Source organism: Hypanus sabinus, chromosome 3 (genome assembly GCF_030144855.1).
Source record: "Hypanus sabinus isolate sHypSab1 chromosome 3, sHypSab1.hap1, whole genome shotgun sequence".
Classification (NCBI taxonomy): Eukaryota; Metazoa; Chordata; class Chondrichthyes; order Myliobatiformes; family Dasyatidae; genus Hypanus; species Hypanus sabinus.
The window spans coordinates 35696958-35713096 of record NC_082708.1 but is presented as its reverse complement, the minus strand read 5'-3'; the positions used below and the strand labels follow the sequence as shown (position 1 = coordinate 35713096).

At 36.6% G+C, this 16139-nt stretch overlaps 1 protein-coding gene across 2 annotated transcripts in view; it reads left to right on the top strand.

The window, feature by feature from the left end:
• The window catches only part of nbeaa (neurobeachin a), a 790167-nt gene that overhangs the window by 246111 nt on the left and 527917 nt on the right, over positions 1-16139 (top strand). For both annotated transcript variants that reach the window (XM_059964072.1, XM_059964073.1), the window contains exon 19: positions 8221-8302. In XM_059964072.1, coding sequence (XP_059820055.1) covers positions 8221-8302 — 82 coding nt within the window. The remainder of the gene's footprint in view (positions 1-8220; positions 8303-16139) is intronic.

The following is a 16139-nucleotide window of genomic DNA, read 5'->3' as shown; positions in this document are numbered from 1 at the left end:
GAGAAAAAGAAAAAAAAACATGCTAGAAAAACTAATCTAACAACCTAATAAATAATAAAGAGAAAAAAGGAAGGTAAAAAAGAGAGAAAAAGAAAAAAAGGGCTGTTTATAATATCTATTCAAAAATACAAAATCATCAGTGTCGCCAACTCCAATCCTCTCAACATATGTATAATCAAAACTGGAAAAACGAATAGGTTTGGAACAGGATCTCATTACATCATATGAAAATATTGAATAAATGGTCAAGTCTTTTCAAATTTAATAGAAGGGTCAAATACAACACTTCTAATTTATTCCAAATTTAGACATAACATAGTTTGAGAAATCCAATGAAATACGGTAGGGGGATTAATTTCTTTCCAATTCAACAAAATAGATCTTCCAGCCATTAATGTAAGAAATGCAATCATTCGACAAGCAGAAGAAGATGAATGGATTGAGTCCATCATTGATAAACCAAAAATTGCAGTAATAGGATGAGGTTGTAAATCAATGTTGTTACGGATTCAATAAACAATAAATATATGAGTGAGGCAGGGTTTTGATAAAAAATAACACGTTTATTAAACACTGAAAACAAACCCCCAAAAGTAAACAAACCACTCAGTAACCAGAACTCAGCTGCTGTGCGGCAGCTTAAACAGTTCTTAAAGCAAGGAAGCTTAAACAGTTCTTAAAGCGATGTTGCAAAAACAGTTCTTCAAAGTAGTATTGCAAAAGTTCAAAATGCTTACAGTCCATTTAAGGGAGAGACTTTTTAAGACGATTTAAATTCTCTTTCACGTTGTGTTGTTGCGATTCCAAATCAAACTTTTCCCATGAAGAATTTAGGAAGATGAAGAATGAAACGGCTTAAAGGCACTGACCTTTCCTTTACAAAACTGTTCCCAATCCTTTCTGCTGTTCACAGGGATTAACATGGGCACAGTCAACGAATCTTTTCCGCATGAGGATCAAACAAGGTCGAACCTGTTTCACCGTCGAAATCGACTTTCCTCGATCTTTAACTCCCGAACTCTGATCTTCGCTCTCCACTGATTCTCAACTAGCAGTATTATAAAGAAACTGCTGGCAATGACCTTTTAAACTTTAGGCATTAAATAAAACTCCATTTTTCAACTAAATTACATCATAACATTAAATCACGCAGCGGCATGATCCACTGCAAAATCATAGCAACATAGCAAATCCAGCCACGAACTGCCCCTCCTCACAGGGAGGGGTCCTCCTTTTATACCCTGTAAAAAAAAACCTGTCACATGACCTTTACTGGCGGGAAAATGATCTCACTCCACCATCACAAGACCATTATCTCAAGTCCAGTATAGCTTCAACACCTGTCACGTGACAAGTACACCACTGTCACGTGTCACAGGTAGGTAACAATGTTCAATACCATGGAAATAATATCAAAAATGTCTTTCCAATATTTTTTCAAAAGCGGACATGACCAAAACATATGAGTTAAAGATGCTATTTCAGAATGACATCTGTCACAAATAGGATTTATATAGGAATAAAAATGAGCCAATTTATCCTTGGACATATGAGCACAACTTTAAACTGTATTAATGAATGTTTAGCACATATAGATGATAAATTGACTAACTGAAGAATTTTATCCCAATTCTCAATAGGGATAGTAAGGTTAAGTTCTCTTCCCAATCATTTTTAATCTTATAGAAGGGCTCTGAACGTTTTTTCATAATTATATTGTAGAGTTTTGATATTATACCTTTCTGAGAAGGATTTAGTTCTAACAAATTCTCCAAAATACCCAAAGACTCAAGATTTGGAAAGGTAGGAAGTACAGTATTTAAGAAATTTCTAATCTGTAAATATCTAAAAAAATGAAATCTAGGCAAATTATATTTATTAGATAATTGTTCAAAAGACATAAAACAATTATCCAAAACTAAATCGGAAAATCGTAGTAATCCTCTAGTCTTCCAAGCTGAATAAGCTTGGTCTATAATAGAAGGATAAAAAAAGAAATTGGGTACAATAGGAATAGTTAAAACAAACTGATTCAACCCAAAAAATTTCCAAAATTGAAACCATATACATAAAGTATGTTTAACTATCGGATTGTCAATCTGTTTCTGCAATTTAGAAAAAGCAAAGGGAAGAGAAGACCCTAAAATAGAACCCAATGAAAATCCTTGTGCAGATTTACTTTGCAGGTTCACCCAATGAGGACTAAAAGATAAATCCCAATCCTTTAACCAACATATCAAATATCGGATATTAACCACCCAATAATAAAATCTAAAATTAAGCAATGCCAATCCACCTTCCTCCTTTGCCTTCTGTAAATATTTTTTTTACCTAATCTAGGATTTTTATTCTGCCATATATATGAGGAAATTTTTGAATCAACATTAGCAAAAAAAAAGATTTCGGAATAAAAATTGGTACTGCTTGAAATATATATAAAAACTTGGGTAACATAATCATCTTAATAGCATTAATCCGTCCTATCAGAGATAAAGATAATGGTGACCATTTAGTGAACAAGTATTTAATCTGATCAATTAACCTTAAATAACTCCTTATAATTTTTTTTGTAATTTTAATCCCTAAGTATATAAAAGAGTCATTAACTAATTTAAAAGGTAAATTTCCATAAATTGGAACCTGTCTATTTAAAGGAAGCAATTCACTCTTATTAAGATTTAATTAATACACAGAAAAATTACTAAATTGAGCCAACAATGATATAACTGTAGGAATGGATTTCTCAGGATCAGAAATAAATAATAATAAATCATCTGCATATAATGATAACTCCATCCCACGAGTAATGCCAAAAATGTTCGGTGATTCTCTAATAGCAATTGCCAAAGGTTCTAAAGCAATATCAAATAATAATGGACTAAGAGGACAGCCTTGTCTAGTACCCCGAAATAACCAAAAAAAGGGAGATCTTTGATTGTTAGTAAAAACCGAGGCTACTGGAGTATGATATATCAGTTTAATCCAGGAAATGAATGTTGGACTAAAATTAAACTTCTCAAGCACAGTAAATAAGTATGGCCAGATGCTTTCTCCGAATCTAATGAAATGACACATTCTGAGGTGCTACGTGAAGGAGTATAAACAGTATTCAATAATCTCCTAATATTGAAAAAAGAATAGCCATTTTTAATAAAACTAGTTCGATCTTCCGAGATAATTTGAGGTAATACCTTCTCCAGCCTGGACGCTGGAAAAGATCGTGAAATCTACATTCAATAAGGATATTGGTCTATAGGATGCACAGTCAGTAGGGTCTTTATCTTTTTTCAATATTAAAGAAATGGAAGCTCTATAAAAATTGTGGCAGTTTACCCAATCTAATTGCTTCTTCAAAAACCCTGCATAACCAAGGAGAAAGAGTAGAGAAAAAACACTTAAAAAATTCCACAGTATACCCATCTGGACCTGGTGCTTTCGCAGAATTCATAGAGGAAATAACCCCTTTAATTTCTGCATCCGTAATAGGAGTTACTAATATTGAAAGATCATCTGGTGATAATTTTGGAAAATTAAATTTCTCAAGAAAATCATACATGGTATTATGATCATGAGGGAATTCAGAATGAAAAGATTTGTTTATCTCATCATGGTTAACTGTCCATTCACCACTCTGCTGACGAATCTTAATAATTTGACGTTTAACCAAAGCATTCTTCAATTGATTAGCTAACAGTTTACCTGATTTATCACTATGTATATAAAAATCAAATCTGGTTTTCATTAATTGATTTTCAATCGAAGATGTAAGTAATAAACTGTGTTCCATTTGAAGTTCAACCCTTTGTTTGTAAAGCTCCTTACTAGGAGCGGTCGAATATTTCTTGTCAATTTCTTTAATTTTATCAACCAATAAAAGAGTTTCCTTCTTAATACGTTTTCTCAAACCAACGGAATAGGAGATAATCTGTCCACGTATATATGCTTTAAAAGTGTCCCAAAGTGTTCCGCAAGAAATATCATCTGTGGAATTAGTTGAAAAGAAGAAATCAATCTCTTCCTTCATAAATTTAATGAAATCCGGATCTTGCAGTAAGGTAGAATCAAATCGCCACTGCCTAACACTAGAAGCTGTATCCATAAATGTAATAGAAAGTTTCAATGGAGCATGATCAGAGATGGCTATAACATCATAATTACAACCAATTACAGATGGAATAAAATGAGAGTCAATAAAAAAATAATCAATTCTCGAGTAAGAATGATAAAGATGCGAGAAAAATGAAAACTCTTTGTCCTTAGAATGCTGAAATCTCCAAATATCAAAAATTCCACTATCAGTCAAAAAAGAATTAATGTAAGTGGCCAACATATTAGGTAAAGTCTGAGTGGATATAGATCTGTCCAGCAAAGGATTTAAACAACAATTAAAGTCACCACCCATTATTAACATATATTCATTTAGATTAGGTCAAGAAGTAAATAAGGACTTAAAAAAATCGGGATAATCCATATCTGGAGCATAAACGTTAACCATAGCAACCTTTTTATTAAAAAGTAACCCAGTAATTAACAAAAATCTACCATTCGGATCCAAAATAATATCGTGTTGGACAAATGTAATAAAGGAGTCAATAAAAATTGAAACTCCCTTTACTTTGGCATTCGAATTCGAATGGTACTGTTGACCTCTCCAAAACCTAAAAAACATTGATTGTCCTCTTTCTTCACATGAGTTTCTTGTACAAAAATAATATGTGCATTCAGTCTTTGGAATACTTTGAAAATCTTTTTCCGTTTAATCGGATGGTTTAAGCCATTACTATTCCAAGAGACAAAATTAATGGTCTGAGCCATATTTCTAAAATCAACCCTTTGGTATATAAAGAGTTAACCAAATTATGAATTCATGCACCCGGAAGAGGAACAAAAATAAGGGGCGGACCCGGAAGTGATGACATTGCAGACATTTTAGTAGTTTAAAATCAGCCCAAATGAAAAAACTAAAAGAAACTGGTAAAAAGAACAATAGATTTAGAAAAGAAACCCCCACCCCCCACCCAAGAAGAAAAAGCTCATCCCGAGCCTGGAGAAGGCTGGGAAAAAAAAAGAATGATACTAAATCTACCTCTGTGTCAGCAGAAAGCAACTCCAAATATATAAAGGAGAGAAAAAAAGATCCACCCAAACTCCAAAAAATGTAATTATCACTATACTAAAACAAACTTCTTAATATAATTGCTAGTAAAAAAACCAAAAAGAATATAAACACTAATAACTTATAAATCGGGTTAAAACCCAAACAAAAAAAAGTTAAAATGTGATAAGAAATGCATTATAGGAAGAAGACGAGAGAAAAAAAATGGCGAAATAAAAAAAAGCAAGAAATATTTTAGAGAAGAAACCGCCATCTTAGTCACACAAAAAATGAAAGGATATATATCAAACCGTTAAAAAAAAATCACCTTCAAAGGGTTAATAATAATGACCAAAAATAAAGTACAATGGTTAAAGTAAGTAAAATAAGAAGATTAGTACGTCGAAAAAAGAAACTTTAATTAGAATATAAAATATAGAATAAACCTACACCAATAGCCAGAAACAAAATCGGGTTTTGGAAACAAAAACTATCTTGTAACAATCAAAATCATTCATTTATTAGAAATGAGAGTCCAAAGCAGTAGGATAATTCTCATCCAGAAAGCTTCGAGCTTCAGATGTGGAGAGAAAAACACGCCGTGGTGCATTCGGAGGCGAGATTCTAAGCTTCACAGGGTATAAAAGCGCTGGTTTTAGATTTTTCTCATAACATTCAGACATCAGAAGTTTAAAAAGAAGCCTTGCCTTCATTACTTCTGGGCTAAAATCCTCCACTAATCGAAACTCAAAATCTTTAAATTTAACCATCCCTAACTGAGCCACATGAATAAGTTGCTCTTTGACATGTGCATAATGAAATCGAACAATTACAACAGGTGGTTTAGATGAAGAACTTGATGATTGGCAGAAATCCCCACTTGCTTCAAAAAGGCAACAATTATACTAGTGCCAAAGAAGAATAACGTGGGCTGCCTTAACCACTATCACCCAGTAGCACTCACATCAACAGCGATGAAATGTTTTCAGAGGTTGGTTATGACTAGACTGAACTCCTGCCTCAGCAAGGACCTGGATCCATTGCAACTTGCTTATCGTTACAATAGGTCAACGGCAGATGCAATCTCCATGGCTCTTTACATAGCTCTAGACTACCTAGACAACACAAACACCTACGTTAGGATGCTGTTCATCGACTATAGCTCAGCATTTAATACTATCATTCCCACAATCCTGATTGAGAAGTTGCAGAACCTGGGCTTCTCTACCTCCCCCTGTAATTGGATCCTAATGGGAAGACCACATTCTGTGCGGATTGGTGATAACATATCATCTTCACTGACGATCAACACTCGCGCTCCTTAGAGGTGTGTGCTTAGCTCACTGCTCTACTCTCTGTATACACACGACTGTGTGGCGAGGCATAGCTCACATATCATCTAAAAATTTGCTGACGATACAACCATTGTTGGTAGAATCTCAGATGGTGATGAGAGGGCATACAGGTGTGAGATATGCCAACTAGTAGAATGGTGCCGCAGCAACAGCCTGGCACTCAGCATCAGTAAGACGAGACAGCTGATTGTGGACTTCAGGAAGTGTAAGACGAAGGAGCATGTACCAATCTTTGTAGAGGGATCGGAAGTGGAGAGAGTGAGCAGCTTTAAGTTCCTGGGTGTCAGATCTCTTGAGGATCTAACCTGGTCTGCATTGATGTAGTCATATAGAAGGCAAGACAGCGGCTGTACTAAATAGGGGTTTGAAGAGATTTGGCATGTCAACAAATACACTCAATAACTTCTATAGTTGTACTGTGGAGAGCTTTCCATTTAATTTGAAGCCTTAGATACTTAATGTGTTAAGATACTGGTCTCAACACAATTCAAGTGATGCCTATCCTAGACCTTTTTACCTGGTACTGGTGCCAGAGCCCCTAAATTGAAATCAATTTCTTCCTTACCTCATGGTCTCCATCAGGTCCAACTTGTTAAAAAATACAGTACTTCATCTGGTCTTTTCCCTGTTTTAATTAGTAATTAAGATCACAACTCAAAAATTTACATATTTAGACTTTTGCTTAGCTAATAAATCAGTTATAAGATACCAATCTTAATTGCACTTCGTTCTGGTTTGTCATTTTGAGTGTCCTTTATAAGATGCAGGAAAAAAAAACACAATTTTTATTTCCTGTTTTTCACACTTCTGAATTGGTTTGGTCCTGTTGATCCTTTTATATATAATTCTCAACAAATAGCAGATTCTGATTTTTGCACTCTGAAATTCATGCTTTGTTTGCATAATGGGAAAACTAATTTTAATAGTCCTGGCCTCAGCTGACAGTAATTATGAGGTAATTAGTTCTAGCTGATTATGAAATTAACTGAGAAACTGCAACTGGTCTTGTTTAATCACAGGAGCTGTAACTTAAAGATTCCTTCAAAGCTGCTTGAAATCCTCTGCTCAACTTAACTGAATTTTAAAATGACCTTGCCCTTAATATCACTTCTCAGGCTTTGCTGTTCTGATGCTGTACTGTTGAAATGCAGTTAGGTGATATCTCCACACTCAAGTATCATCATCTAGCCTTGTGCCAGGTTCAAATGCTCCCTTTCTCCTGTACGTACCAGATTAAACATTTTTTTTAGCCATTTTAGTGCAGAATATGTGAACAATTGTGCAAGTTCATTCTCCCGCAAGCATTTGTGGAAGGTCAGAGTATTTCTGACAACAAATGAGTGAAAAATATAAAAATAGCACATGCTGGGAATATAAAATAGAAACAGAAAATGTAAAAAAGTACTCAGCAATTGAGGCCGCATTTGTGGGGAAAGAATCTAAGTTAACATTTTAAGTTTGGAGACCTTTCAGAAGGTTGAAGGGTCTTTGACCTGAAATGTTAACTGTTGCTTTTACACATGTGTCCTGACCTACTGAGTATTTCCAGCTTTTCCTATTTGTATTACTGAATCATTAACTTTACATTAAGGCTGATTAAGGTGCTGTCAGATTGTTTTCATAATATAATGGTGAGAATTCTCACAACTATTCTCTACTTTGATTTCAGAACATCTTTACAAAAAAGGTAGATCCTTAGAATCTGTAGGAAATTTTACTCAATAATATGAAGGATTAAGGTCCATGTCTTTCAATTTTGTTTTTATATAGATTTTAACTGAACAGGTGTGCACTCAAGTTGTTCACAAGCCTCATCTGGAACCAGACTCAACTGTAAAAATTCAAAATCCAAGTAAGTCTGCATGTTTCTTTTTATTAGTGAGTACAATCTGTTGTAGGATCCTTTGTCCAGCTATTAAGTGGCTTTGACAGATACTTGGAAGGGAGCTAGGAAATTGGTTAAAATGGAAGACTTCTAAGGAGGTAATATTTCAAATTGCAAGATGTGGGAGATCAAGAAGAAGTCAAGTATCCTTGATGGCTATATATGTAGCTAGAAGTGTATTCAACTACAGCTTCTGTCGGACTGCATGGATCAGTTGAAGTGGCAGTTAGACTCACTGAGGAGCACATGGAAAACTGGAAATGTTATAGGTAGGAGCTTCAGGTGGGAGTTACATGTATAACTGCCTGGAGTGGCAGGTAGTTGTGTAAGAGACCCCTGAGGTTATTCCCCTCTCAGACAAATTATACTGCTTTGCATATTGTTGGGGCGGTATGGTCTCTCAGGAGAATGCAACAGCAGCAGCTAGATCAGTGGCACCATGACTACTCTTGTACGGCAGGGAAGGTTGAAGAGTAAGCAAGAGGTAGTGATAAGAGACTCTATTACCAGGAGCCTAGAGAAACTTAGCTATGGCCGTGTCTAAAAGTCCAGCTTGATCTGTTGTTTCCTTGGTGCCAGAGTCAAGGCTGTCTGACCAGACATATGTTATTAGAAAGGGGAAGATGAGCCATCAGAGGATGTAATCCATATTTAGTATGATTGGAAGGAAGGTTGAGGTTCTGCAAAGAGAATTTAGTGAGTTAGGTAGAAAGTGACAAATCAGAACTTGTGCAAAGTGCTAGCAAAGCAAGAGATAGGAAGGTAGTACAGATGAATACACGGCGAAAGAGATAGTGTAGGAGATGTAACAGCTGGAGGTTGTTGTTAGTACCAATATGTACCACAGTAGTAGGAAAGGTGAGACAATCCTGAATATAGGGAGTTAGAGATGTTACGTATTCAGGCAACAATAAATATATGAGTTCGGCAAGGGTTTCTTATAACAAACAACACGTTTATTAAACACCGAAAACAAACCCCCCAAAAGTAAACAAGCACTACCGTAACCGGAAACAGCTGCTGAGCGGCAGCCCAAACAGTTCGTAAAGTGATATTCCAAAACAGTTCTTTAAAGTGGTATTGCCAAAAGTTCGATATGCTCACAGTCCATTTAAAAGGAGAGACTTTACAGGACGATTTAGGTTCTCTTTCACGTCGCTTGCTTCGATCCCCGACATCGAACTTCCCATGAAGAATTCACGAAACAGAGCGGCTTAAAGGCACTGACCTTTCCTTCTCCACTACCTTCAATCCTTTCTAGGTAAACCTAGGGATTAACACGAAGATAGTCAACGAAATCCTTCCAAATAAGGATCAAACAAAGGTCGCCCCCGTTTCACCGTAGAAAGCGATTCTCCTCGATCTTTAACTTCCAACTTCGAATCTTCACTCTCCTCGAATTTCGAACTAACAGAATCATAAAGAACCTGCTGGCAATAACCTTTTAAACTTTAGGCATTAAATAAAAACTTCATCCTTCAACTAAACTGCGTCATCTCTTAAAACACGCAGTGGCATGAAGTCAACCTGGCAAATCCAGCCACGAACTGCCCCTCCTCACAGGGTGGGGTCTACCTTTTATAACCTGTAAAAAAAAAAAACCCCGTCACATGATCTCTACTGGCGGGAAAATGACATCATTCCACCATCACAAGACCATCACCTCAAGTCCAGTACAGCTTCAACCCCAGTCACATGACAAGGGCTCCACTGTCATGTGTCACGAGTACGTAACACCTCCCTCCAAAAAAAACATTTTTGGTCTGACAAGAACAAAAATTTTTAACAATTGCTTACAAGAAAAACAAAGGTATAAATTTTATAACATACACAATACACAACACCATCATATAACAGCTTATAACTCACAATTCAGTAGGAGTGTTACAATTGAAAAAAAAACCACTCCATAAAAAAAATTACAGTGTACATTCAACATCGAGATAGACAATCAGCAACCACATTATCTTTACCTTTAATATGAGTCATCACAATATTGTACTCTTGTAACATCAAACTCCAATTTAATAATCTCCTGTTTTTGTTTTTCACCTTACTCAGAAAAACTAACGGATTGTGGTCAGTGTAAACAATAAGTGGTTTCTGAGTTGTACTAACATATACCTCAAAATATTCCAAAGCTAAAACAAGAGATAACAATTCTTTCTCTATTGTCGAATAATTTCTTTGATGCTTATTAAATTTCTTAGAAAAGTAAGCTACTGGATGATCAACCTCATCACCGTCATTCCTTTGCATTAATACTGCTCCTGCAGCCTCATTACTAGCATCCACAGCCAATGAAAAAGGTTTTCCAAAGTCAGGTGCCTTAAGCACAGGTTGTTGACATATCATTGTTTTCAATTTTTCAAATGCTTCTTGACAAGGCACCGTCCATACAAACTTCTCATTCTTCCGCAGAAGGTTAGTTAATGGAAGGGCAACATTAGCAAAATTCTTACAAAATTTCCGATAATATCCTACCATTCTCAAAAACCTTCTGAGAGTTTTTTTCCCCATTGGAGTGGGAATCTCTAAAATTGCCTGAACTTTTGCCTGAACAGGAGCTACCTTACCTTGATCCACAACATAACCAAGGTAAGTCACAGTGGCATGTCCAAATTCACTCTTAGCTAAATTAATATTTAAGTTAGCTTTTGAAAGCCTTTCAAACAATTTCTCCATCGCAATAATGTGTGCTTCCCAAGTATCATTTCCTGTCACTAAATCATCAATATAAGCATCAGTATCTTTCAATCCCTGAATCACAAAGTTAATCATCCTCTGGAAAGTACCTGGGGCATTCTTCATCCCAAATGGAAGAACATTATACTCATATAACCCAGATGGATTTACAAATGCAGAAATCTCTCTACCTCTGTCCGTTAATGGAACACACCAATACCCTTTCAATAAATCAATCTTTGTAAGGAACTTTGCCTTTCCAACTTTATCTACACAATCATCTACTCTAGGAATTGGATATGCATCTGTTTTTGTTACTGCATTCACCTTCCTATAATCCGTACAAAACCTAATACTACCATCTGGCTTTGGCACCATAACACATGGCGAACTCCAATTCGAGTTAGAATGTCTAATGATATTATTCTCTAACATATATTCAATTTCTTTCTCAGCAAGTTCACATTTTTCCATGTTCATCCTATATGGATGTTGTTTAATAGGTTTGGCATCCCCAACATCTACATCATGTGAAGCTATAGTAGTCCTTCTCGGAACATCTGGAAACAACTCCCTATATTTAAAAATCAACTCCTTCATCTGTTGTCTCTGCTCTAACTGTAAATGTGCTAATTTTTCATCAATATTTTCCAGAATGGTTGAATTTGGTAACCTAACAGAAACAATGTTGGATTTAGAATGAAAGTCAGATGAATCATCTATCATGTTCCTAGTTAAGTCAAACTCAGTCTCACTAACCACAACAGTCACAGTATCAGATTGTTTCTCAAAATATGGTTTCAACATATTTATATGGCAAAGTTGTGTTGACCTTCTACGATCTGGAGTTTTTACCACGTAATCCACATCATTGATTTTAGACACAATTTCATAAGGACCATGAAATCTAGCTTGTAAAGGATTTGTCTGCACTGGGAAAAGAACCAACACCTTATCTCCAGGCTTAAAAATCCTCATCCTAGCGTCTTTATCATACCAAGTCTTCATTTTCTCCTGAGCCAACTTTAAATTTTCCTTAGCTAAGCTACAAGCTTTATGTAACCTGTCCTTAAATTTCAACACATAGTCCAACAAATTAGTGTGTACTTCCTTATTAATCCACTGTTCTTTCAACAAAGCTAAAGGTCCTCTAACTCTATGCCCAAACACAAGTTCAAATGGACTAAAACCTAAAGATTCCTGTACCAATTCCCTTACTGCAAATAAAAGTAAGTTTATACCCTCATTCCAGTCACTTTCATTTTCCACACAAAATGTCCTAATCATATTCTTGAGGGTAGAATGAAACCTCTCTAAGGCACCCTGCGATTCTGGATGGTATGCAGACGAAGTGATTTGCTTAGCTCCCAATTTATAAACTATCTGTTGAAACAATCCAGACATAAAATTACTGCCTTGATCAGTTTGTATCTCCTTAGGTAATCCAAAATAAGTAAAAAAATTTATAAGGGCCTTTGTCACAGTCTTAGCTTTTATATTCCTAAGTGGTACTGCCTCTGGAAACCTAGAAGAAGTACACATGATAGTCAACAAATACTGATAACCAGTTTTTGTCTTTGGTAATGGACCAACACAATCTACAATAACTTTAGAAAATGGTTCACCAAATGCTGGGATAGGTTGTAATGGAGCTACTGGTGTAACCTGATTTGGTTTACCCACAATTTGACAAGTATGGCACGTTTTACAAAACATCGCCACATCTTTTCTTAGACCAGGCCAGTAAAAATGTTTTAAAATCTTGTCCACAGTTTTCCTTACCCCTTGATGTCCACCTAAAGGCACACTATGAGCTAAAGTCAAAATCTCATTTCGATAAGCTTTTGGAACAACTACCTGGTAAACAACATTCCAATCCTCACTTGCAGGAATTGTAGGCGATCTCCACTTCCTCATCAACACTCCTTTTTCCAAGTAATATCCCACTGGCACCTTATCAATTTCACTATCTAGTAAAACCTGCTCTTTTAATTTTATAATCTCAGAGTCTCTATTCTGCTCTGCTATCATCTCCTTCCTAGACAAAGATAAATCTTTATAGTCAGACTTACTCCCAGAATCTTGTTCAAACAACGAAGATAAGAAAGTCTCTGACACATCCTCAAAACTCGAATCCTGAGTTGAACAGTCCTGAATAACAACCTCATTCTGCGCATCAATCTTTTTAGCCATAGCTCTAGTCACAACACAGGAAGAATCTGTGTTAGAATTCAACTCTGGTTCCTCTGACTCCATTGTCAAATGCACTTCAGGAAAAACTTGTCCACCTGCCAAGTCATTAACTAACAATAAAGAAATGCCCTTCACAGGTAAGCTATGCTGTAATCCTACTTTAACAAATCCAGTAACTAACCCCGACTTTAAATTTACTTTATGTAAATGTACAGGCATAAAATCACTTCCAACACCTCTTATGTAATTTACCTCACCAGTATCAGACTCTTCATTAAACTTCAACACACTGTCTAACATCAATGATTGAGAAGCACCAGTATCCCTAAGGATTTTTATTGGCACCAGAGTAGATCCTTCCTTCAAGGATACAAACCCTTCAGTTACAAAATGATCATATCCCTTTCTAACTTGGTCAGACTCTAACAAAGCCTCATTTGTGTTTATCAAACCCTGTAACTTTACAGGTGCTTCAGTATGTTGCACACAAGCATCTGGAACTGCTTCCTTCTCTTTCTTTTTCAATTTGTAACAGTTAGCTATTACATGGCCAGGCTTCTTACAATAGTTACAAGTAAGACCAAACTGTCTTTCCTTCACAGGCTTTCCTTTCTCATCAACTTTCTCATTAACCTCCGATTTAATTTCAGATTTACCTGGAGTCTCCGTGTTATTTTTCCTCTTAAAAATTCTGCCCTGAGGAAATTTGTTCTTATGGATCAAAACATACTCATCAGCTAATCTAGCACAGTCCTGCAATTTATCAGCATCCTTCTCATTTAAGTAGGTCCTTACTTCAACAGGAATGCTTCTTTTAAATTCCTCCATTAAAATCAGCTCTCTCAATGTATCATAGTCCCCATTTACATTTTTAGAAGAAACCCATCTCTCAAAACACATAGCTTTATCATAGGCAAATTCCACATAAGTTTTTTCCACAGACTTTTTCAAACTTCTGAATCTTTCCCTATATGCTTCTGGGACTAACTCATATGCGTTTAAGATATGCCTCTTTACAATGTCATAATCAAGTGCTTGCGCAGCTGTTAAAGCTGTGTAAACTTGTTGTGCTTTGCCTTTAATTACACTCTGTAACAACACTGACCATTTATCTTTCGGCCACTCTGACATCCGAGCAATAGTTTCAAAATGTTGAAAATACCTTTCCACTTCTGTTTCACTAAATGGAGGGACCAATTTAATTTCTTGACTAGCAACAAACGGTTTTTTAGAACCAGAAGACTGATTTCCAGTCCTTAATTCCTCCTTTGCATATGCAAATTCTCTCTGCTTTTGTTCTGCCTCCAATTTACACCTCTCCAATTTCATTTGTTCGATTTGCAACTGCATCTCCAGATTACTTATTGGAAACGACTCTAAAATCGATTCATCAAAAACACACGAATCCACATAGTGCGACGCAATTTTTCTCTGTATCACAGAAGTAGTCTGCAAAATACCTTTAAGTCGCAATCTACTAGCTAGCTCAAACACCTCAGTTTTTTTCGCCTTCGCCAACACCTCCGCAGCTGGCGAAACCAGAAACTCATCAATATTCATTGCTGCCGAATACCACAACAAGCCAAACAAAAGAACCGAGTAATCCCCGTTTCCAAAACACCGATTTAAAAGTCAGCAAGCGTTCAAACTCAAAAGTTTCAATCCCGGACGAGCCCCCATATTTAATGTTACATATTTAGGCAACAATAAATATATGAGTTCGGCAAGGGTTTCTTATAACAAACAACACGTTTATTAAACACAGAAAACAAACCCCCCCAAAAGTAAACAAACACTACCGTAACCGGAAACAGCTGCTGAGCGGCAGCCCAAACAGTTCGTAAAGTGATATTCCAAAACAGTTCTTTAAAGTGGTATTACCAAAAGTTCGATATGCTCACAGTCCATTTAAAAGGAGAGACTTTACAGGACGATTTAGGTTCTCTTTCACGTCGCTTGCTTCGATCCCCGACATCGAACTTCCCACGGAGAATTCACGAAACAGAACGGCTTAAAGGCACTGACCTTTCCTTCTCCACTACCTTCAATCCTTTCTAGGTAAACCTAGGGATTAACACGAAGATAGTCAACGAAATCCTTCCAAATAAGGATCAAACAAAGGTCGCCCCCGTTTCACCGTAGAAAGCGATTCTCCTCGATCTTTAACTTCCAACTTCGAATCTTCACTCTCCTCTAACTTCAAACTAACAGAATCATAAAGAACCTGCTGGCAATAACCTTTTAAACTTTAGGCATTAAATAAAAACTTCATCCTTCAACTAAACTGCGTCATCTCTTAAAACACGCAGTGGCATGAAGTCAACCTGGCAAATCCAGCCACGAACTGCCCCTCCTCACAGGGTGGGGTCTACCTTTTATAACCTGTAAAAAAAACCCCGTCACATGATCTCTACTGGCGGGAAAATGACATCATTCCACCATCACAAGACCATCACCTCAAGTCCAGTACAGCTTCAACCCCAGTCACATGACGAGGGCTCCACTGTCATGTGTCACGAGTACATAACAGAGAGAAAGCTGAAAAGCAGGACCTCCAGGGCAGTAATCCCTGGTTTTTTGCCTGTGCCACATGCCAGTGAGGTTAAGAATAGGATGATTTGGTAGATGAATGTGTGGCTGAAGAATAGGTATAGGGGCAGGGTTTCAGATTTCTGGATCATTGGAAACTCTTCTGAGGAAGGTATGACCTGTGCAGAAAGGATGGGTTACACCTGAAGTGAGGGGGACCAATATCCTTTCAGGCAGGTTTGCTAGAGCTTTTGGGGAGGGTAATTTGGCATGGGGATGGAAGCCAGAGTGATAGGGCTGAGGATGGGGTAGTTGGTATGCCATGTGTAGTGAGACTGTGAGGAAAGACAGGTGATAGGGAAAAATCACTGTTAGTGAGATGAGTTACAGTGTAACA